This window comes from Monomorium pharaonis, chromosome 8 (assembly GCF_013373865.1).
Source record: "Monomorium pharaonis isolate MP-MQ-018 chromosome 8, ASM1337386v2, whole genome shotgun sequence".
Classification (NCBI taxonomy): domain Eukaryota; kingdom Metazoa; phylum Arthropoda; class Insecta; order Hymenoptera; family Formicidae; genus Monomorium; species Monomorium pharaonis.
The window spans coordinates 3219090-3245508 of NC_050474.1; the positions used below are offsets into that span (position 1 = coordinate 3219090).

At 29.8% G+C, this 26419-nt stretch overlaps 1 protein-coding gene across 5 annotated transcripts; it reads right to left on the reverse strand.

Annotated features, from left to right (window-relative positions):
- Positions 1-6438: 6438 nt before the first annotated feature.
- On the reverse strand, positions 6439-22287 carry LOC118644161 (protein peste-like). 5 transcript variants are annotated; one of them, XM_036290546.1, is made up of 11 exons: positions 21035-21869; positions 19664-19870; positions 17579-17820; positions 15219-15379; positions 12070-12214; positions 11612-11818; positions 10482-10693; positions 9628-10096; positions 9289-9362; positions 8903-9122; positions 8681-8815 (listed from the first exon to the last, which is right to left on the reverse strand). In XM_036290546.1, exons 3-11 carry the CDS (start codon positions 17693-17695, stop codon positions 8681-8683), a joined length of 1740 nt encoding a protein of 579 aa, XP_036146439.1. In that variant the 5' UTR covers positions 17696-17820; positions 19664-19870; positions 21035-21869. The 5 variants fall into 5 exon arrangements, with proteins under 5 accessions (XP_036146441.1, XP_036146442.1, XP_036146439.1 ...); XM_036290548.1 differs by lacking the exons at positions 19664-19870; positions 21035-21869 and adding an exon at positions 19405-19632 and having other exon boundaries at positions 6439-8815; XM_036290549.1 differs by lacking the exons at positions 19664-19870; positions 21035-21869 and adding an exon at positions 19405-19629 and having other exon boundaries at positions 6439-8815; positions 8909-9122.
- Between the last annotated feature and the right edge of the window lie 4132 nt (positions 22288-26419).

Consider the following 26419-nt stretch of genomic DNA (forward strand, 5'->3'; position numbering starts at 1 on the left):
TATAGTTCGGGACGCGTACAATATGTTTCTGTAAAGTTCCGGTGATATAATTAATTAGAACATTTTTTAAACAATTATTTTGCTTGAAAAACTTGAATTTTTATGGCTACACGACAAGTGCTAATCGAATATCGACAGATCTAATTATTTTAACGTAATTCTCATATAGTTCGGGACGCGTACAATATGTTTCTATAAAGTTCAGGTGATATAATTAATTAGAACATTTTTTAAACAATTATTTTGCCCGAAAAACTTGAATTTCTAAGGCTACACGTCAAGTGCTATTTGAATATCGACAGATCTATTTATTTTAACGTAATTCTCATATAGTTTGGGACGCGTACAATATGTTTCTATAAAGTTCCGGTGATATAATTAATTAGAACATTTTTTAAACAATTATTATGCTTGAAAAACTTGAATTTCTAAGGCTACACGACAAGTGCTAATCGAATATCGACAGATCTAATTATTTTAACGTAATTCTCATATAGTTCGGGACGCTTACAATATGTTTCTATGAAGTTCAGGTGATATAATTAATTAAAACATTTTTTAAACAATTATTTTGCCCAAAAAACTTGAATTTTTGAGGCTACACGACAAGTGCTAATCGAATATCGACAGATCTATGTATTTTAACGTAATTCTCATATAGTTCGGGACGCTTACAATATGTTTCTATAAAGTTCAGGTGATATAATTAATTAAAACATTTTTTAAACAATTATTTTGCCCAAAAAACTTGAATTTTTGAGGCTACACGACAAGTGCTAATCGAATATCGACAGATCTATGTATTTTAACGTAATTCTCATATAGTTCGGGACGCGTACAATATGTTTCTGTAAAGTTCAGGTGATATAATTAATTAAAACATTTTTTAAACTATTATTTTGCCCGAAAAACTTGAATTTCTAAGGCTACACGTCAAGTGCTATTTGAATATCGACAGATCTATGTATTTTAACGTAATTCTCATATAGTTCGGGACGCGTACAATATGTTTCTATAAAGTTCAGGTGATATAATTAATTAAAACATTTTTTAAACAATTATTTTGCTTGAAAAACTTGAATTTCTAAGGCTACACGACAAGTGCTAATCGAATATCGACAGATCTAATTATTTTAACGAAATTCTCATATAGTTCGGGACGCGTACAATATGTTTGTATAAAATTCAGGTGATATAATTAATTAGAACATTTTTTAAACAATTATTTTGCCCGAAAAACTTGAATTTCTAAGGCTACACGTCAAGTGCTATTTGAATATCGACAGATCTATTTATTTTAACGTAATTCTCATATAGTTCGGGACGCGTACAATATGTTTCTATAAAGTTCCGGTGATATAATTAATTAGAACATTTTTTAAACAATTATTTTGCTTGAAAAACTTGAATTTCTAAGGCTACACGACAAGTGCTAATCGAATATCGACAGATCTTATTATTTTAACGTAATTCTCATATAGTTCGGAACGCTTACAATATGTTTCTATAAAGTTCAGGTGATATAATTAATTAAAACATTTTTTAAACAATTATTATGCTTGAAAAACTTGAATTTCTAAGGCTACACGACAAGTGCTAATCGAATATCGACAGATCTATGTATTTTAACGTAATTCTCATATATTTCGGGACGCGTACAATATGTTTCTATAAAGTTCAGGTGATATAATTAATTAAAACATTTTTTAAACAATTATTTTGCCCGAAAAACTTGAATTTCTAAGGCTACACGTCAAGTGCTATTTGAATATCGACAGATCTAATTATTTTAACGTAATTCTCATATAGTTCGGGACGCGTACAATATGTTTGTATAAAATTCAGGTGATATAATTAATTAGAACATTTTTTAAACAATTATTTTGCCTGAAAAACTTGAACTTCTAAGGCTACACGTCAAGTGCTATTTGAATATCGACCGATCTATTTATTTTAACGTAATTGTCATATAGTTCGGGACGCGTACAATATGTTTCTGTAAAGTTCCGGTGATATAATTAATTAGAACATTTTTTAAACAATTATTTTGCTTGAAAAACTTGAATTTCTAAGGCTACACGACAAGTGCTAATCGAATATCGACAGATCTAATTATTTTAACGTAATTTTCATATAGTTCGGGACGCGTACAATATGTTTCTATAAAGTTCCGGTGATATAATTAATTAGAACATTTTTTAAACAATTATTTTGCCCGAAAAACTTGAATTTTTGAGGCTACACGACAAGTGCTAATCGAATATCGACAGATCTAATTATTTTAACGAAATTCTCATATAGTTCGGGACGCGTACAATATGTTTGTATAAAATTCAGGTGATATAATTAATTAGAACATTTTTTAAACAATTATTTTGCCCGAAAAACTTGAATTTCTAAGGCTACACGTCAAGTGCTATTTGAATATCGACAGATCTATTTATTTTAACGTAATTCTCATATAGTTCGGGACGCGTACAATATGTTTCTATAAAGTTCCGGTGATATAATTAATTAGAACATTTTTTAAACAATTATTTTGCTTGAAAAACTTGAATTTCTAAGGCTACACGACAAGTGCTAATCGAATATCGACAGATCTTATTATTTTAACGTAATTCTCATATAGTTCGGAACGCTTACAATATGTTTCTATAAAGTTCAGGTGATATAATTAATTAAAACATTTTTTAAACAATTATTATGCTTGAAAAACTTGAATTTCTAAGGCTACACGACAAGTGCTAATCGAATATCGACAGATCTATGTATTTTAACGTAATTCTCATATATTTCGGGACGCGTACAATATGTTTCTATAAAGTTCAGGTGATATAATTAATTAAAACATTTTTTAAACAATTATTTTGCCCGAAAAACTTGAATTTCTAAGGCTACACGTCAAGTGCTATTTGAATATCGACAGATCTAATTATTTTAACGTAATTCTCATATAGTTCGGGACGCGTACAATATGTTTGTATAAAATTCAGGTGATATAATTAATTAGAACATTTTTTAAACAATTATTTTGTCTGAAAAACTTGAACTTCTAAGGCTACACGTCAAGTGCTATTTGAATATCGACCGATCTATTTATTTTAACGTAATTGTCATATAGTTCGGGACGCGTACAATATGTTTCTGTAAAGTTCCGGTGATATAATTAATTAGAACATTTTTTAAACAATTATTTTGCCTGAAAAACTTGAATTTCTAAGGCTACACGACAAGTGCTAATCGAATATCGACAGATCTAATTATTTTAACGTAATTTTCATATAGTTCGGGACGCGTACAATATGTTTCTATAAAGTTCCGGTGATATAATTAATTAGAACATTTTTTAAACAATTATTTTGCCCGAAAAACTTGAATTTTTGAGGCTACACGACAAGTGCTAATCGAATATCGACAGATCTAATTATTTTAACGAAATTCTCATATAGTTCGGGACGCGTACAATATGTTTGTATAAAATTCAGGTGATATAATTAATTAGAACATTTTTTAAACAATTATTTTGCCCGAAAAACTTGAATTTCTAAGGCTACACGTCAAGTGCTATTTGAATATCGACAGATCTATTTATTTTAACGTAATTCTCATATAGTTCGGGACGCGTACAATATGTTTCTATAAAGTTCCGGTGATATAATTAATTAGAACATTTTTTAAACAATTATTTTGCTTGAAAAACTTGAATTTCTAAGGCTACACGACAAGTGCTAATCGAATATCGACAGATCTTATTATTTTAACGTAATTCTCATATAGTTCGGAACGCTTACAATATGTTTCTATAAAGTTCAGGTGATATAATTAATTAAAACATTTTTTAAACAATTATTATGCTTGAAAAACTTGAATTTCTAAGGCTACACGACAAGTGCTAATCGAATATCGACAGATCTATGTATTTTAACGTAATTCTCATATATTTCGGGACGCGTACAATATGTTTCTATAAAGTTCAGGTGATATAATTAATTAAAACATTTTTTAAACAATTATTTTGCCCGAAAAACTTGAATTTCTAAGGCTACACGTCAAGTGCTATTTGAATATCGACAGATCTAATTATTTTAACGTAATTCTCATATAGTTCGGGACGCGTACAATATGTTTCTATAAAGTTCCGGTGATATAATTAATTAGAACATTTTTTAAACAATTATTTTGCCCGAAAAACTTGAATTTTTGAGGCTACACGACAAGTGCTAATCGAATATCGACAGATCTATTTATTTTAACGTAATTCTCATATATTTCGGGACGCGTACAATATGTTTCTATAAAGTTCCGGTGATATAATTAATTAGAACATTTTTTAAACAATTATTTTGCCCGAAAAACTTGAATTTTTGAGGCTACACGATAAGTGCTAATCGAATATCGACAGATCTATTTATTTGAACGTAATTCTTATATAGTTCGGGACGCGTACAATATGTTTTTATAAAGTTCAGGTGAAATAATTAATTAGAACATTTTTTAAACAATTATTTTGCTCGAAAAACTTGTATTTTAGGGCTAGGCCTGAAATTCTAATCGAATATCGACAGATCTATGTATTTTAACGTAATTCTCATATAGTTCTGGACGCCTACAAGAGTTTTTTAAAAAGTTACGGTGTTATAATTAATTAAAACATTTTTTAAACATTTATTTTGCCTGAAAAACTTGACTTTTGAGGGCTAAAGGTGAGATGCTGTTCAAATATCGACAGTTCTATTTATTTTAACGCAATTCTCATCTAGTTCCGGACGCGTACAATAAGTTTCTAAAGAGTTCCGGTAATATAATTAATTAAAACATTTTTTAAACAATTATTTCACCCGAAAAACTTGAATTTTGAGAGCTAGACGTGAAATGCTAATCGAATATCAACAGTTCTATTTATTTAAACGCATTTTTCATATAGTTTTGGACGCGTACAATAGTTTTTTAAAAGATACGGTGTTTTAATTAATTAAAACATTGTTTAAACAGTTATTTTTCCGGAAAACTTGATTTTTGAGGACTAGACGTGAAATGCTAATCGAATATCGACAGTTTTATTTATTTTAACGCAGTTCTCATATAGTTTCAGACGCGTACAATAATTTTCTAAAGAGTTTTGGTAATATAATTAATTAAAACATTTTTTAAACAATTATTTTGCCCGAAAAACTTGAATTTTGAGGGCTAGACGTGAAATGCAAATTGAATATCAACAGTTCTATTTATTTTAACGCAGTTTTCATATAGTTCTGGACGCGTACAATAGTTTTTGGAAAGTTACGGTGTTATAATTAATAAAAACATTTTTTAAACAATTATTTTGCCCGGAAAACTTGAATTTTTAAAGCTAGACCTGAAATGCTAATCAAATATCGACTGATCTATTTATTTTAACGTAATTCTCACATAGTTCCGGGCGCGTACAATAATTTGCTATAGAATTCAGGTGATATAATTAATTAAAATATTTTTTAAACAATTATATTTTCCGGAAAACTTGAATTTTGAGGGTTGACGGGAAATGCTAATCGAATATCGAGAATTCTATTTATTTTAACACAGTTTTCCTATAGTTCCGGACGCGTACAATAATTTTCTAAAGAGTTCGCCAGAAAGTGAAAGTTTTGAAAATTGATTGAAAATTAACAGGTAACATTACATATAATATATTATAATTTTTAATTTATTTAAAGGGGATTAAGTATGGAGATAAAGTATGTAAGAGTGATATTAAGAAACATGAAATATAATATAATCACTAATTTGTGTTTAGTGAGTGAGAGAGGGGTGGAGGGAGGAGAGTGGGAGAGCGTGAGAGATAAAGAAGAGGATTAAATAAGAAAGTAAAGTGTAAGAGTAATATTGAACAATATGAAAATAATATAATTAATATCATTAATATTATAATTAATAATTTAGAGAGTGGGAGAAAGAGCGTGAGATAGAGAAGGGCATTAAATATGATAAAGTGTGTGAGAGTAATATTACAGAAGAAAAAAAAGTGCAATGTTCAATATAAAAATGCTAAGTGGCGCGCGCGAAGCGCGCGCAATGTTGTGGTCTAGTGCTTACAAAAAAGAGGAAAATCCATAGCTGGGCCACATTGAGTATATATGTAATTAACATTGCCCAAGTGCTATCTTTTTTTTAAATCTTTACTGTACTTATATAAATAATTGAAAATATTTTATATATTTTTTTTAATTTCCGAAATGTTTTCTATTTAAATCTGACCCTTATTTTTCAATTTCGTATTCATCAAAAAATTAAAAAATCTCCAAAGCTTACGGATGGGGTATATTGGGTACATGTATCTTAATAAATAATTAAGAATAATTATTAATAATTAAGCAATTATGAATATAATTCACAGAAGGACAGGACAGAAATATGTACGGAAGGGGAAAAGTAGAATAATTCAAAAAGTAGATCGAATAAAGTTCAATGATTTAATGTTGTAAAAAATGATACAGACTTTTTATTAAAATGTAGTATAAAATTGTCCAGTGAAACATGGTTAATATATTTGGAAACGTATAATACACTTTTACATTCTATTGATTGCACTATTTAAAGTCATGTTAACATCTGTTGCGTCTCGGCTCGGATACATAATGCTTAGCTTAAATCTTCTTGGCACTTACGGAGTTGGCTGTATTCTTTTTATACAAATAAGATAACCCCAAGTATATCACAAATTTTGTCATATAACTTATCGCTCGAGGTATTGTAGAAGATAACATAATTTTTTATCGCGGTTCATGCTGCGCAATGGTAATAAGTCAAAAAAATCACTAACAGTACATAATATATTTGGTGGATTTTATACTAATTCTATTAATAAGATAATATTACATTGATTCCACCACATCTGTGCTTCGCATGAGGAAGCTGTAACACAATCTTGAAATTATATTATAGATGTAAATATCTAAATACCTATCTAGATACAACAACGAATCCGCATAATAACGATTGATATCAAAGCATATAATTGATATTCGAATATACGCAGTACAAGAACAACGTATTACATTACATTATACATCACACATCTCCAATAATATATACTACATGTACATTTTGTACATTTATATACCTCAATATATATTGACATACGTAATTCGTTGTGTAGACTGTGTAAATCGTCTTAAATATCTAAAAGTCTAAATTTTATTGAAATATAATTTATATTTTTACCTATGTTCAAGACAAACCATAAATTCGGATTTATCGCAGTATTTTATATATTATATATGTGTACACACACACACACACATTTTTTTATTAATATAAAGTTTTTTGTATTTTTTTTCTTTTCGTAAGGTCAATTACGCGTTAATTGTATATTTTAACACAAGTAACGTGAAACAGTTTAGAGTATATTGTCTGTACAAAACGGAGAGAATTTCTCTTTATAATTTACATTCATAATTATATATTGACATAATTGTGAGACAACATATAATCTTTGAAAAATTTACTATAATTTAATAAAATTCAATCAAACTATTTTATACAGAACAATTTAGTCAAATATTACTAAAAGTATAGTAAAATTTGTTGAAGTTTATGTTTTTTCCCACAACTACTATTATTTTAAAGGTAAACTTTAAAAGAAAATTCTCTCTCTAGATTTGTAATTATCCATAGTTTATTGCAATTTTAGTTTTAACATGTAATGAATGAGCAGAATAGCTAAATTAAAGCAAAATTTGATTTGATCGTGTTTTAATCTTATGTTGTGTGTATGTGTGTGTGTACAATTGTTAATGTATAAAAATAATCTAATGTATAGAAATAATCTTGAATCGAAAAAAGAAATTAACTAAAACTTTACTACACAATTGGCGCGCGCGATTTCATCAGTCTTAATTTACCAAACCAATATTTTATAAAGACGATAATATCATTTGATCTATACTCTATACCATAGAAATGCAATGATAAATATCATTTGTAAAGTGAACAAGAACTCAATTTTAAAAATATATAGTATTTTCTTAGAAATAACACGACAAAACATGATCTATTTTTTAGTGTCTAATCTCTTATCGTTATTAAAGAATTAGACATGGCACATAAACAATTTAAGCGATAAGACATAAGCAGTAAGGAAAACAACAATTTAGATCTACTATCATTTACATTATATTTAAGTTATTAATTGTGGTTGACTGATTCGCTTACTGCTTAAGTTTGATTATTTAAGTTTTTCTGTGTACTATAATTCTATGCTTTTATTTGTACAATTAGGAATGTCTTTTTAGAATTTTGTTATTGAGTTTGAGGAATTGAGTAAAGTTATAATTTTTTACGCGAATGCCAAAATATTTACATTGAAAAGAATCTACGAATGCGATATGCTGCTAATCTATATGTATATTACGATAACATATAATTATCGTAATTACCGTTAATTTATTCACATGATTTCATCGTATGTATTAATATACATAAAAAAAATTTGACATAAATTTGTCTACGATCGTGTATGCACACGTTCTGTGCATACTTCAATGTGCACGCTTCTTACACTTTCCTAAGTTGTATATTTTAGAACAGTGCATTAATTTATTTTACAAATGTCTTAGCAACCTTTTATGTATCAAAATTCCCCCCTCCCCACATTTTCTTACACCGTTTCTCAGAGATGAACATCTCCCTGCAGGAACATTCAGTAAAGTTTTGCGTACAAACGGCGATCTCCTCTCACGTTAGGATCTTCATTTTGGCTACTCGTTTTATCCATGTATACCATTTCCGTTTTCTTGTCAGGCGATTCATCTACTGCCTTTTCCGTTGTGTCCTCCTAAAAAATTGTGCGTGTTAGTTGCGATAAAGAGTTGTTCTCCAAAGTCTGGCCGTGACAAAAATTATAAAGTTTTATGAAACATACACGTACCGTAGAACGTACACGTCGTTTCTTCTTGAAATATAGGAACGCTACGATACCAATCAAACATAATCCAACGACTATCATAGTTATTCCGATACTTAGCATCACTATTGGAAGAGCTAATAATATCCTTAAACTAGAAACCATCTCTTCGGTCATTTGTACTTTCAATTCGAACCATATCATCGGCATGTAGATTTTAGGTACATTCTTAAAGAGCCTAAACAAACAAGTTGTTTTTGTATTATAATTGTTAAGATCGTCTTAATTGATAAGAAAAAGATCTGTAAATGTGCTTATGTAATTTAATTGATTTTTTCTATTAATTTTTTATGTGCATTTACTTTTTATTAATTTCCTCTATTAATTTTTTTATGTGTACTTACGTCACAGTTTCTGATGGTTGCATAAGAAGATTAACTTGAAATCTTGCTATTACTTCTAGAGGAATTCCCGTCATCTGAAATATCAAGTATACTTTAGAAAACACTTACATCAGTTGAACGCCTAAGTGCTTTTATCGTATAACACGAATAATACAACACGATTGCTTTCTCAATAGCGCATATTATCGCAGCAGCGCCACATCCTCCGTGCTCGATAGGCCGGATGAAAGGCGATAGTAAAATTAGTATCTTGCCAGTAGCACACAGGGGTTGACTGACCGCGTTATTTCTATCGTGGATTTATTGTTCGCGCCCTAAAAACGATTAGCTTATACTCACGGGTTCGAGGGTGATGGAAAAGCTGTGATCCCTGTCGTTGGGTAATAATCCATCAACTTGGTTAAGAAGCACGGGATCGGCTTTATGAAAATGAGGTAGACTGATAAAGACTGGAGCACCGTAACGGCACGCGGTCATGTTTATTAGACCGGACGGCATGCACTCGCCACCGCAGAAGCAATGACCCATGTTAATGATATCCGGATCGTCATCTGAATACTCATCCGAACTCTTTTCGGATGAGCGATCGTTGTTGGAAACACTTTCGGTGGTCATGGTGATTCCCATCTCGGAGGAATGGTCGGATACGAAAAAGTCTTCGGTTGTCGTGGTCGGCTCAAAAAACTTCACTTGCTCATGAGGATAACGTCTCTTCGTGTTGTTCCCCAGAGTTTTTTTGTCGATGACATAACGATAGCCCTCGATGCCAAAGTGAGAAACCGTTCCCTCGTATTCGTAGATTAGCGGGCTCAAAAAAAAAATGACAGGAAATGAGGTCAAGAATCCAGTATCAATAAACTTTGCACCATTGCTTAAATTATTGAAACAATTAAAACAGGAAGTTGATAAAATAGATTATTCTTACGTTAACGCGGCGATAAAAAACATCTAAAGATAAAAAAATATTGTGTCGTAAAATAATGTTTATAAATAAAGCAAAAGTCTACAATCCGATATAGGTGATATATTATCTATATTTATATCATTTATGTAGTGATAAAATTAAAATTACATTGCCTCAATATTTAAATTTGTAAAAGTAAAATTCTGATTTCTCTTTACGCATTGATTTATTATTAGTAATGCATAAAACGAAAACGTAAAATTTATTTTGTTTAACTTGATATTCTTACCGGCATAATTCTGCGCTGAACAAAGTAATATCACCCTTCACTCTGTTGGGTGGCCAAAATTCACCCGCACCGCCTTCAATAACATTACAAGGACTCTTAAAAAATTTCGAAGTGTCTCTGTAATTCCATTTTCTCACGATTCCCAATTGGCTAATGTCATCCTCGCCTGTTTCCATATTTATGTGTCCATCGATTTCGGTGCTGCCATTTTTCTGCATAATTAAGTGGCAATAAATTTTAGTGTGTTTCTGTTTTATTTTCGTTTTTGATCTTTATCAAAAGAATAATACTAATTTATAGAATAATACTAATTTACTTTGAGACCTGAAAACACATTTATGTCTTGTTGCGGATTGATAACTACTCGTTAACGAAAAGTTTATGCCTTTGTCTGTTTTGCTGTAATATTTTTGTCGGCATTGATAAAGCGATGATTTAATTTATTTCCCATGTGAGCGACGCGTGTTATCATTATCTCTACGAACCCCAGTTCTTTCAATATATAATTATATCCACTCTAAAAGTATTTAGAGATATATCCTTTTTCGTACTAATTAACTATAATTTTTTTAAAGCAGTAACAAATCGGTATAATACATAATGTATCATTTCATTCGCTACGCGACCTATATGCGATCTCTTCCATTCATCATCAATTTAAGTCCGGTCACAAGTACTCTACCGTCGACTGTAACGCCATTGCCTAGTACCATGCAACTCGAATGCTCCATGCACTATTTGCTTGATATTAATAGCTTTTGCTCGTCGGTTTGAAGTGCTAATATAAAATAACATTTGGCATTGGAATGATCTCCAATGCCAAATGTTATTTTATATTAGCACTTCAAACCGTTGGTGAAAGAGAGATGAATAGTTTATTATAAAGTGATAAAAGTGGAAGGTATCTTCCAATATTTTGAGAGGTAGAATGATGCTGTACGCGCGTACGTAATAATGTTTAAAGCAAATAAAAAATTAACGATAGCGGGAAATGGTCATACAAATAACAAGCTTCCTGGCAAATGTACTTAATATGTCGTATGTGGTAAAATGGTTTCTTTGTACTCGACGACGATTAAGAATTAATAACTAAAAAGAAAGAAAAGAAGTTTGTTTTAATAAAAGTATACCTGGTAAAACCAGCCGAAACGATCGAAAAATGGAACGTCTTCAAGAGGCATCATTTTACCCATGGAAAGTAGACTGTCGGAATAGCCCGTAAACAGCAATTCATCTACCATTTTACTGGTGTAATATCGTCGGCTGGTGCTACTCAAGAGAAAAGACAGTGACTTCTGCCAATCGGGATCCCAGTAACGAATTTTGTGCACTGCAGACTGCAAGAACGAATAATATCTGTATAGCGTCTCTATTGTTTTCGGAAATGTTTGTTTTCCCTTTATATTAGAATAAAATTTAAAGATACAAAAAATTTGAATACGTAGTGGCCCATGTAGATAATTTTTTCTGTTACATTATGCTTTCGATATATGTGATTATTTTTTTTTGTCTCTCGCATTAAAATTAACATTGGGAATTTAATTTATTGTATTCAGAACGCGACAAAAAATACAATAAGGCACTTTACCACAGAGACGCCATCCAAATTGGTAATGATTTCTCTGAGACTTCCATTGCTCTGTTTCTCATCGTAGTACCATATTCGTCGTTGTTTATAGCTGACAGTTTTATTCTCATGGTTAAACTTAATATCATCCTTTTGCCTTACTTCCCTGTAATTCATAATCGTATTTCTTTCATTTTTTCCGTTCTTATTTAGACTTGTGCAGACTAAAATTCTTTTTTATAATTGTAGAATATTATTCATAATTTTATGAATTAGAAGAAGATAACATTAATAAAACATGAACGGAGCATATAAGCAATCCTATTAAAGTCAAATAATATTTATATTTATTATTTTAATTGATATATATTTTATTGTTTAATGCATATATCTCTAATTCTAAGGTCGACCATTTTAGAATTGTAGTTTAGACATCTGACCTAGATATTTTGCTTATCAATATTAACGGGGCAATTGCTTCGCAACTAGGACGTAATGATGATGACCATACCTAATGTTCTCTTATTGTCAAAGGCACAATCTTTATATTACCAACACAAGATTAGGGACGGAAACAGGATTACGGGAGCAGAATTCTATTTTAAATAATTATATACTCTTGAGAGTATAAAAAAGAAGAAAAAGATTTACGAATAAACTTACGGTCATTGTCGCAAAGAATTATATACATATATAGTTCTATATTTTGCTGATCGTATAATTTCGTTTATTGATTGACGGAAACTGAATAAATTTAAAGTTTCTGTTACATTCTTAAAATTTAATCCAATTTGTGATGGCAATTTCTTTAAGTATGGAGATTGTTTTAATTTATTAAAACAGCTATTGTTGTTTTCGAAGAAACCGTTGACATAAATTATTAAGAATTACATTCTTCAGTTTTTTTATGAAGGCGCGTGAAGTGTGTTCTTGTGAAATGCAAATTATGAAATGTGTGGATGATATCGATACCCTGGAGCATTTAGTTAGTGTTTCGTACAGTTACCGGTTTGAGTATAAAAATACATTGAGGTAAACCAGTCGAATGAAGGACGTATGAGTGAATGAACGCATCTCGTGCACTTGTTGAAAAGTCGCGTGTTGTTATGGTCGAGTAGAAAGTAATTAATTAGTCAATTACTTCATATAGGCTTGCCTACGCATCACGCGCGACTTCTGTATTTTTTTTGTTCATTAAGATGTCAATGTATAACGAGGTTAACTATTTCTTCGTTATTGTCATCATTGAATTCGTTATTGTGTTGTAATTTCGTAGAACGATCAGAATATTTAATTATCTATATTATTACGTGTGACGTAAAGGAAAATTGCTAATACTGATAGGGGGTTCCTAAAACACATTCCTTTATTTCTCTAAAATATTTTATGAATAAAAAATTATTCGCTTAAATATTTAAAGACATAATTTATACCTATATCTGTGGTTTGTTTCTATATAAAATCAAAATACTTCATGTACATAAATAATATTCCTACGATTTTCTTTTGCAAATTGTGTAGTTCAAACATTAGTAAGTATATTATAGGTAATATTAAATTATTTTATATTTCTAGCGCCCTAATTGTTTTATTTTCTCTTTCTATTTTCTTTTATAATGCGGCAAACATAAAATCAAAATACTGATAGAAAACGCTTTCTAAATTGTATTTATGTTCCCATTTAATTTTCACGTTTGTTTAAAAAATATAATCTAAAATTAAAATGGTATATTAGTATCAGCGATCGTTCTTTTTGTATGTTATATTTTAATTTTCGTTTTCTTTCAGATATTTTCTTATTGCCAACATTAATAAGCAATTGCATCTTGTAAGATAATTTTAATATCGAGATTAATAGAATTGAATAGAATTTATTACTTTAACATATATCAATTATTACTTTAACATTGCCAAGAAAGGATTTGGTTTATCCACAAATATTATCCACACACCTATTTATACCATATCTATTTATTTAATTTAACATGCCTAGGCTCCTACATTAACAATAGTGAACTTATTCACTATCGCTTATCCCTAATTTGAACTATTTTCGCATTTATTTATTATTGCCTAAATATCAAGATTAATTGTTACATATTTAATTTTGTGACTTTTTTAAGATGATTTACATTACGTATAATTGATAAATTGTTTATTTTGTCCAAAGATCAATTAGTTTTGTTAACAAATTCAATTGTTTGTTTAACAATAATTGTTTATAAACTAAAAAATATGCTTTAAAATATTAATTTTACTATAGTACGTTTATAAGCAAAATTAATCTGATTAAAATACATTGTTGAATTGGCTACTATGCAATCGTAATTTTATCTGAAGTGGTATGCGCGCGTCAATTGTGCGACCTTCAAACATTATGTTTCCGCGGTCATCGACTTATAGTATTGTTTTGAATTCGGTTCAGCGAGGAATGCCACCCGGGCTAGACGAGTTTTCGTCCGGTTCACGGTTGCAGGAGCATCTATCATACCGTTTTACTGCTCGTGCTGCTTGTCAGTGTCAGCAAAAAAATAACGTGAAGCCACCCGAATAGTTATTAAAATACGCGTGAAAAGGTTTGATTTTACGTTACAAGTGTATTTTTCTACTATATTTGAATACTGTTCACAAAGTTTTACGATGGTATAAATCTGGAATATTGTCAGATGTTCGAAAACATCATTGTCGCTTGTGAAGAAAAACAAACTGGGCAAGGTAATAATAAATAAATATTAACTACTTTTCCCTTTTAAAAGACACAAATCGACACAGGTTGTCGATACTCGAGCACAATTTGCCACAGTTACATGAAATACAATATACAGTATGTGTAAGATGCCTAATCTAACAGTGAGATATTAGCCAGGAGCCTAGGCATGCCATATGTACGGCATCAAGTAAGACGTTACATTTTCCTAATTCTGTTCTGTTTCTGTGAGCTTCAGGTGGCCTTTCTCGCCGAACCGAGTATAGATATTTTAATATATTGATAAATATTTTTGAACAAATTCATGCACATACATGAAAATTATTAATGAGTCTTGCTTAAGAAATTAATTTTTGGCGTAGTCGTTGTGTAAGAGAGCGTGCTCTTTTACGTGTTTATTTGCGGCGTTTTCGTAAATCAAAAGCTATAATTGATATCGTTTATTCGGGTGAAAGTTACTTACCTGAAGTAGTAAGGTCCAACTTGATTAAAGTGCGGTTTTTTTACATTAAGTTCCTCCGGATTGGTCCAGTTAAAGAGATACATTTTCATAAATATTGGCGGGAGGTTGCTAGTGTCTTTCCATACCTCAAAGCTTTTAGAAGTCGGAGAGAGGGCCAATTCCTAGAGATGAAAAGAAATAGTTAACGAAAGAAACAATAAATAACAATCACTTTATAGTCTGATAATGTTTCGCTGATTGCACCCAAATGCAATGATTTCAATGCAAATGATTTTCTTATAAAGTGCCACTTAGCTATTCAGATCACAGTTTTTTACAGTTGATGAATACATGCAACAATTATCAATTTATACAATAGCTATTGATTACAATAGTAAAAAAAAAGAACAATTTGTATATCATTATGAATGAACATAAAACTTAATTATATTTATACTATATTATATTATTATACTATTACAATTTATCATTCTTATGTCGCGACGTAACAGCTTGTCATTATGATGATTTATCAATACAATCGGAATAAGATTAGATATTGCATCCAAAATAGTTAGTTAATTAATTGTAAATTGTAATAAGAAAACGTGATAAGAATCGCATTGGTGGCCAATCTAAAATAAGAATCTATTCGCGCAGCTGCCAATAATCTTTGTGTCGCGCCAGTTTCACGAACAGTGTAGTAGGGAAAACAAAGGCAGACCGAGACGCGACATAAGAAAGATCCGTTGTTTCTACCTTTATCAATCCGAGATTATTCGCGTGCGATGGTGTTACAGTGGTCCAAATGAACAATATTCTGTTCAAAATAGGCTACAGGTCGTATTTTTTAACCGATTTGCATGATCCTTGGACAGAAATACTCGGAAATAAATTCTAAAAAAAAACTGTGAGAGCAGATTTTTTAATTTCTTTGCTTATGCAAAAATATTTAAATAAATAAAGTGATAAATTAGCATTTTTCCACTAAATTATTTTTTATCTAGCTACAAACCAGATTTTGTGTTTTGTATTTAGTGTGTGTGTGTGTGTGTGTGTGTGTGTGTGTGTGTGTGTGTAAAAACTGACTGAATCAGCCTTCATTTGATTGAAAAAATGCTAATTTATTACTTTATTTATTTAAATATTTTTGCATAAACAAAGAGATTAAAAAATCTGCTCTCACAGTTTTTTTTTAAATTTATTTCCGAGTATTTCTGTCCAAGGATTATGCAAATCGGTTAAAAAATACGACCTGTAGCCTATTTTGAACAGAATATTGTTCATTTGGACCACTGTGCGGTGGCGTGAAATGGAACCGTTTGTGACGTGCCGCGACACAGAGAAACACCAATTAATGGGACAATCGGCCACTTTTCCAATCGGGCCGGCACTAGCGCCGAGACAAGTGTTCAGTTTCTAAATGCATAGTATGTGGATCAGTTTAACGAGTGATCTTATCGTAAATGACATTCTGCTTGCGATATAATATTTGACGCATTTAATATATAAAATGATTTATTTCTCCGCAATTGCGATTGAAAAATATGTGACGCGCGTTATTTTGTCGCAAGGAAAGTTCGATAAATGATGATTAATCATCATTTTGAAAGACAACAGCACGTGCCAGGGTTAGCGTCTTTGCTAAGAATAAAACTAATTTATATATAAGATAATTTAATATTTATTGGAAAATAACAAAGAAGATCAAAAAGGTTATCTGCGATATATACATAAAATGAAAATGAGTAAATTGATGGTGTTTTGCTTTTTATATATAATTAAAAATTATTTATATATTTTTATAATTAATTAAATCAAAATATTATTCGCTTTATTTGAAATAACAAATAATATATTTAGAAGCAGCAGGCAGAAGCAGTAGATAATAGAAAATACTAAAATAATAACGCTGTGATTAATTTATTTAAAATATTTATTCATAATTTACGTTAATTACTAGATCATGAAACTGTTTATTTTCAAGTCAAATATATTCTGACTTTAAATATTGAAAATTATATGATTTCATTATTAATTGTTTTCATTGAAAACTTTTTTTCCGTAAATCGATAATTTGACAATAACATGAATAGGTGAGCCACGTATCGTCATATTGAGATAAACAAGATTAGATTATTGATATCAATATTCAATTTTCTCACACAATCTCCACTAATCTCCATTTCAAATTTCACTTATCAAAACGAGTTAAAGCAGATCTCGGCAGTAAAGACATCTAACTAACGCGCAGCGCGTACAAGGAAGAAAAAATGCATTACAAAACTTGTTTGACGTTACAAGTCCGCTTCTTAAAACGAAAAAACATATGAGAATATGGTGTCACATGAATAAATATAACAATCATTGTCCGCACTCACTTTTTGAAGAATTTGATGGAAAACTGTCGGCCATAGGAAGCAGAGGGAGTTGCCAAGGGCTACCAAAAAGAGCCCTAGAATCGCAAAACTAAGCGATTTGTTCAGCCACGGCCTCATAGTGACGCGTGTATCTCCACATGCACTGATCCTAGTCTCTTCAGCATGTGCACCCTGAACTCAGGCGTTCGGCCTTTTCGTTAATCACTTCTCTCACTCCGCGTCTCCAGTCAGGCTTCAAGTGTCTGCAAGATAAAACGTATCTAATCTACCAGTCAACGAGTTTATGTCGTAGTTGTGTATATATGTAAGCGTGCGTGTGCACGCTTGTTGCGTGTGCGTCGTACGTTTCTTTAAGCCAATGGAGTTTCCGAGTCAACTAGGAATGTGTAGGCGTCGACACGTTCGAATTCATATATGTTGACTATAGCATGTTATATTTGTGAGCGTTTTAAAGACTCTTTCAAAGGTTGGAGCAAGAAAAAATTTGGGCAAAACAATACTAAAGCGCGCTTGTTAGCAGTTTTAGGCGGAAAAGAAACTTATTAGATTTAAAATTTACAATAGATTATTTTATGACAAAAAATCGCATGCTTTTTAAACTGTAAAATTAATGGAAGAAGAGAAAAGACATTTGCACTTACACATAAAAGAAAATAATATTTGAATAGATATTCTTTCAGTGCAAAAATATCAAACAAGAATATATTGAATGTTTATGTGCATAGGACTTTGACTCTATATTGTACTCAATACATAATATCCATAATATTAAGGAATGAGTAGAATAATAGTCGTCAAACTGGGAATATTTTATTGTAAATTGACTACTATTCATTCCTTGGTTATAATTACTGACGACATTAAGCTATCTCAATTTTTGTTGATTACCCATAACGTGATATATTATTAATGACTCAATACAGAATACGGGTTACTTTTCATTCGTGTTCATCCTTTTATGTAACAAAGCTTTTATATAATCGTTGAGCAATAATAATTAACAATTATTGTAATTAACAATAATTACGGAATAAATCAAAATTCGTTAACTAAGAAAATTATAACAATTATAATTGATATAAAACTAAGTCGCTATAAAAAATTATGTCATATTTATTTTGCCACTATATTTGCGTACAAGTTTTACATAAGAAAGTAAAATTGTTTTTATTTGAATTTTTATTTTGCAATAATTTAGATATGTTTACGTCATAGAATGATTTAATCAATAAATAATTAAATAGTAAATTAAAATTTACAAAGTGGTTTTGATAAATCTATGGAACTAATGCAAAGAAGTTACAAAAAATGGATTATATTTGCAAAACAATTATTTTTTAGATGTATATATTAATAATGCATAAAATTATGTAAGTTGCAATTTATGCTTAATTTTAAATTATGCTGTTTATTAATCAAATTGATTCTTTAATAATATTTAAATGTTACGTAAGCAAAATGTTCTTGTAACACATAAAATTAGAATTATGAACAATTTTTTGTGATTAAAGTCTTTTACTTGACATTGATAAAAACAAAATCATTAAATAGTAAATTATAATTTTAGATTATATTTTTGATTACATATTTACTTTTCGATGTAAGTTGATTTCTTATTTATGTAAATTGATTTCTACTTCGATGTAAACTGATTGATATATACTATACATGCTATTCTAGAATGAAAAAGTACAAATAAATAATATTACTTGTACATAATTTTTATTGAAACGCAATGTTTATCTCAAAACAATTTTTTCACATATTTTATAATTACATTACATTATGTCGACTTCAAAGTTAAGATTTTTTCTTTTAAGACCTACTTTTTAATGCAGAAACTGTTGTTCAGTGAACTGCTGAAGTTACAGTTCTTTTACATTTGATTAAAGCACACGAAAAACTAATTCTATTCTAGATGTAAATAATATAAATAATATAAATAAATAATTGGCAGACTGTTGAATCTGTCAAATTTAGGAAACACTCCGCGCGCGTCTCTACGATCCGATTCTCTACACGACGCGTTTATTACTGTCGAGTACTGTGAATCAACAGGCAGTATCTAACATCTGTTATCCCCACCACATTTAGGGAGGATTCCTCCGGCCATCTCTGTCCCTTACGCCCTGGCGACCGCGCCTTGTTCCCTTTCAGATAGTCCCCCTCGTGGTTACCAGTCCAACAAATTGGTTGCTGCGTGGATCACGTGGGAAGACTTTGGCCTTCTGTCGACTTGACGCGTTCCTTATCACGTCAATTACATGTAACTTGGTATTCGGGCCATGTGGACTATTGATATAATCGACATTATGTTATATTTTAATAATGCATATATCTTATATACATATTTATAAAATCACAAAACTTACTAGTGTTACCGTTTAACATGGTTTAACACGAAATACTCTACAGCGTACAAAATTAAAAATTTTATTTAAACGTTTTATTTAAGTAATTTAGTATTAAAGAGATAGATAATGTAATATCTTTATATAATTAAAATATTAAACAACTTTAGCGAGAAGAGTGGACTATCGATAATAAATTGGGTTAAATTCTTTCATCGCGACTGAGTTTGTCTCTTCTCCAAACTCTTTATTTTCAGAACTCATCGTGAATACTATTCAAAGAAGTATTTGTAAACAAATGCTTACACTTGTATAATGTTACAAAAAAATCAGTAAAGGTGTATCCTCTTTCAAATTTAATTTGAATAAACGAGCATACATATACGTTGAAATAAATAATTATTAATATATAATGTACTTGCTTAACCTTAAGGAGATATAATCGAAAAATTCAAATACTCCAATCTGATTAAAAATTATATAGAATATTATTTTTTAAAAATTATAAATTATAATATTACATTAAAATTTTAAACTATACAGTTTCTAAGAAAATAAAAGTTTAATTGGTCCTTTTATTTAGTATTGTTTATAATTTTTTAACATATTATAAATAATTTTAACATATTACGTTTGTCTTAAAAGGAAGCATTCCAATAATTACAATATTGTAATAATTTTTTTTAATATACAGCACATTTTATGAATTATTTTTCTATATTACATTATTGTATATAAAAAATAATTACGTTACATTAGAGATTATAATATAATATGTATAAAGAATAAATAAAATTATGAAAATTTTAAAATATATCGCTACTTTGAAATGTTCAACTACCAGGAATGTTGAACTTCTTTGTACACTTTTGTGGCACACTTTATTCCTACCAATTAAGCCAATAGTGTTAAATTGAACTTTTCGTTTGCTGCTGTGTGTTATTAGTCACGTATTTCATGTTGATCGCATGTCTCAAGGAGAATGCGCATACATAAAAGTGGAGAACGTTTGTCATTTGGAATAAAATTTTGCAGAACAAAAACAGTTACACAAAACTCTGCAAACAGATTAACGTTTTTGCATTACAAATATAACGTACTTTACCTAATAAAGCTGTGTGTCTAATAAATTTGAAGAGCTTAATAAGAAGGAAGGCCCTATCGGTGATAAACTGTTGTTGGCCTTGTTACGTCGCGGCTTTACATGAAACGTGAATAAATTATCATCGCATGGTCGAACCGCGTCGGTGCATCGAATGGAAATAATCTGATTTTGTAGTTCCTACGCAGCGTTTACCGACACTTCCTTGTCTATGATTAGAACTCGAATGAAGATAGTTATCTAACAATAAAACGGTTAACTTAAAATCTGCACAGAAGAAAGTAATCAAATAAAATGTGTAATTGCGGGCTACCAACTACGGATATACTCAATACAATAATATTTGCTATTAATGCAAGTACAATGTTCATATTGCAATATCATATGCTATTGTATTGAGTATATTTGTAGTTAGCAATTTGCAACTATACATTAGGTGTAATCAATTACCTTTTTTTTCCGTGTGTTTATTCTACAGGAAAGAAACGCAATTCAAATCAATATCCTTGATATTATTACTATACATTGCAAAAACATGCATCTTAAAGTGTAATTATCAATTCTAATAACTGAAAATGATCTTGCTTTTAATATTTTAATGTCAGTCACAACCAATTGACATCTCAATTCTATGTGAAAAAAATTTTCCTTGTACTTTGTCAGACGATGATTAAAATAACACCGATACACTTAGAGGACGTCTTCTAATAGAATTGGAAGAATACATGTCGCGGATATAATACACCAAAGAGTTTTTTTTTCATCCTCGAAATTTATTTATTGTCTGCCGACACGCCCATGGCTGTCCACGGACATGCTCCTCAATATCTCTAAGTGATCACTCTCAGACTCACTTACAGATCCCCGCCCGGTCTTCAGTCTCGACCTCCTTTCCTCAGATATCGTATACGGGGAGATCAAGTCTAACGCGTTAACACGCGACGTTTAAGAAGCGCATCAGACAACGCATAATCTCTTCCTCACTTTCTTTCCTTTCGTCATCAGCCATTGTAGCGTCACTGCTGCGTTCTTTCCACTATTCTTATTTAAAATGCTTTCTAACATATACATGTCGTAATGTCATTAGGAGTAATTTATATGAATCACATGAGAAGTACACGTTTTTCCGGTTATTTGAGGTCTCTCGGTCGTTTACGGAGAGGAAAACAATAATTGCAGTATAGTAGATGCAGCGTTTGTAATTCACAACGATTCCTCGACGCGACAAACCCAAGACTGCTGATACAACCTGGATGATAGATCGCACTCTCGGCAGGTAGCAAGCCTCTGAAGTGCCACCACCTCTCCTTCAACCCTTGTGTTACACGCCAGTCATTGCGCTATTTATCGACGAGGAATCTTTGTATCTTATCTCACCTCGTTAATTGACCTTTGAATTTTGACCTGCAGAAATACGTTTACTGCCTGTGTAAATACGATCGGGTTAGTACACTAGAATTGATTCAATTAATTTTTGTATTACTGACACGAAATGACAAAGGATATTTTGGGCTATGATAATGGTCCTGACAAATGGAAGAAATTAGATTCCGAAATTATATATAACTGTTGAAGAGACAAAAGATAAAACTTGCTCGAAAAGTAGTTGGGTAGAAGCAATTTAATATCACGTTTTGCAGATAATAAAATTCCAGTGAATTTGCAGAGTCATTAAACAAATTTTATGAAAGCTAAATTTGCTTTGTATTTAAACGAAAGAAGCGTAAAGTACTCTTAAAAATGTCTTATAAATTTTTGTATATATATATATATATATATATATATATATATATATATATATATATAGTGATTAATACGATTTTTCATGGTAATCAATCTAGCAATTAATAATTATTTTAATCTTGATTAGAAGCTTTAAATTATTATCAGTTAAATTGGAAATATATTAAAATATATAATGTATCACGAGAGTCAAATTGTTTCTAAGGAAAAACGATTTAATATCTTTTCTAACAGTATAGTTTAACATATAGATGCATTATATTACGCTGTTATTGATTACATTGACATCTTGAATACAATGCCTATTAGCTTCATTTAGATTCAATAGGATATTACCTTCAGGCGTCATAATTTTCATCGGCTTTAATTTAATCAATTGCTCTCGGAAAATTTAGTTCTTAGAAGGTCAAAGGAGTATTGGTCTAAGTGATCGAATTTGTGACCGCTTTGTATTATGTGTTTAAAAGAATCATAATTTAATATGAAATTCTTATTATGCTAAAATTATTGTCTACACTGAGAGAAAAATGTCGAATTGAGAATCATATATTTCTTATGACGTTTTCCTCGATATTTATTTATTCTAAAAAAATTTATTTGTGAAAACGAAATATATATTTCTATGAAATACATCTCATTTTTCTTATTAATTGGTTTATTTCCTACAAATAAAATTTTTTTAGTAAAATAAATATGTCACATGAAAAAATTTTAAGTATTTTTCTTTAATAAATGGTTTCTTTAAATGGGGCGAATTAAATGTTTTACCAAAATAATAGGAGGATTCTGTAGTCACCAGTAATAATTAACTAATAATAATAGTATTGTCGACCAACTGATAGATCTTTATTATTAGATATTCAGCATACAAAACGTTTCGACCTTAATTTTAGGTTCTTATGAAGTGAAAAAAATTGCAGGATATGAGACGTAGATTTAGGAAACACAATAATTCCATGAACTTGTTTCTACAAAGTTATTGTTAGAATTATTGTGTTTCCTGAATCTATGTCATCATATATTGCGATTTTTTTCACTTGATAAGGACCTAAAATTAAGGTCGAAACATTGTATATGCTATCTAATAATAAAGTCAGTTAGTCGATTATACAATACTATTATTGGTTGAATGTTTTATTTCTAGCAAATAAATGATTTATTTTTACGCACACTGGATGTTATCTTTTTAAGTAAGGTATATTTACAGAAATATATTTCAGAAGTATATTTCATAAAATATTTCACTGAAATGTATATTTTATTTTCACAAATAAATTTTTTATAACAAATAAATATTGAAGAAAATATCACAAGAAATATTTGGTTCTCAATACTTCGACAGTGTACACTGAGAGAAAAATGCTTACATTGAATTAATGATTAGTAAAAACGCTATAAATTTATTTTTTAGAAATGAATGTTATTTGTCTATAAATGTCAAATACTTTTAACCAAATATTTGATTGGTACAAAAAAATTGATTTGTCTGAAATAAATTTATATTTAAAGTAAAAATTATACGAATTTTTTTTCACAATTAATAAGGAAAGTTAAGTATTTTTCACATAAATATATATTTCATCGTTATAAGTCAAATTTTTTTTAAATATCGAAGAAAATATTATAAGTAAAATTTGCGTCTCGGTATCTCGACATTTTTCTTTCAGTGTACAGAAAATAGATGTCATAATTAATCTTAATTCAAAGTCTGGTAAACATTGAAATAATTTGATAACGACGTATCTTGTGCAATGTATTGCATGTTGTTGCACAGTATTGATAAACTCAAACAATGGAAAAAATCAAAAGTAAAAAAATGCAAATTAAGCATACATGTAATGATAAACTTTTTGATCTTATTGCATATGTTATCAGGAAAATCCATACTTTAAACAATAATAAATGAATGAAATAAGGAAGATATATAATTTTGCACAACGCGGTGTTAATACTTAATGCACATTTTACGAGATTGTATAATGCATTTTTCTCTGATTTGTCAATTATACTTAGTTATAATTGTTATTTATATATAAGTTTTTTCTTAATTAATACCATACAAACACCTTCTAGAGATGTTAAAGAATATGTAAGAATCACTTAGAAAATTTTATTATTTGAAATAAAAACTAAAAATAACATTTATGCTACACTATAAAAGAGATTGAAAAATAAAAGTATACATTAAGTGTTAATTGCCAAAATTGATTTCCAGAGTATGGTTATTAACGACGTCAAGTTTTTAAAACATGATACATAATCAATGAGGGAATAATTTTTGAATCTTCTGAATATAATGTTGGCCTTATAAAATTACATCATTTATGCATATATAGTGAATGTAAATGTCATTACATTTATTTTGGCTCTGCGTTTTTATTATGAATAACGATTCGTCTTTTTGACGATTCGTCGCTAAAAGAAGTCATTATCTTCCAGCAAAGACGACGCCAAGTGCTATTCATTTGTACAGAAACATCGTCCTCTTTGTGGATCACCGGACTGCTATCAGTCGACTGCTTATGAAGCCCGTCAACCTTCGTTCCCTCGTTTGCTAGCAAAAGCCAGTCGTCATACTCACCTCCTACGTCAATGAAGACGACATCGACCGCAAGCCAATTTACCAGATGCGATTTTGTGTCTAAACAATTCGCGCCCCTTTCGTGTCTGGTATGATGGTAGTGACTTACACGTGGTGTAAACAATGTCTTCTATGTTATTAGTTATTACGGTCAGTAAACAATAAAATAACAAAAAGCGCGGATGGGTACATAAAAATATCTCTCTTACGTTTTTAGAGGAACAACATGAGGTTGCTATTTCGCTTAAATATCTTAACCACTTTCTATATTTCTAGTATCTCAACAAATCTACTGTATGTAATCTCAACAACAAATCAAAATGGAAAGAATAAGTTTAGTCGTTAGAAATGCAGAGAACTTTGAGCAAGTGATAATATATTTTTCTAAGTTATTTTTGATAAAGTTTTATCAGTAGCATTATTCGTTTCACTATCTTTTTATGTGATGCAATATGGAGATTCTTCCACGCTTTTAATAATACATTAATATATTCATTATTAGCCTGGATAATATGTACATGGGTCATCATAAATAATTTATAAATAAAATGATATGATCTGCAAACTAATTACTTACTTTTAAACAAGCAAGTTGTATCTATTTCAATAAATAGGCAAGGTATAAGTACGGTGAGAGAAAACTGCCTAATTTCAAAAAGTAATAAAAAAATATATAATTAAAAACAAAATATAAATTATAGCGTATTTAGATTGAACGAAAATTCAATCGCAGATATAGCAGATCCGTTGTTTTTGAACGGATTTGATCATATTTTTAGATTTGTCATTAATATTTATTCATTATCTTTTGAAAGAGTAATTTGATTGGACAGTTTTTTCACCATATTACCATTTATTTCTTAAGCCTATAAGAAAAAGTATAATTTGTCTAATCCTCAAAGTAATCAGCTGATTTTATTCGCAGATTATATCTTTCACTTTTAGTGATTGACTAACCCATGTATATGAAAATTTTTGTTTAGAGCACTTGCAAAATATATATCTGAATAAATATAAAATATTTAATAATTGCGAAACAAATAATATCAAGGGACATAAGAATA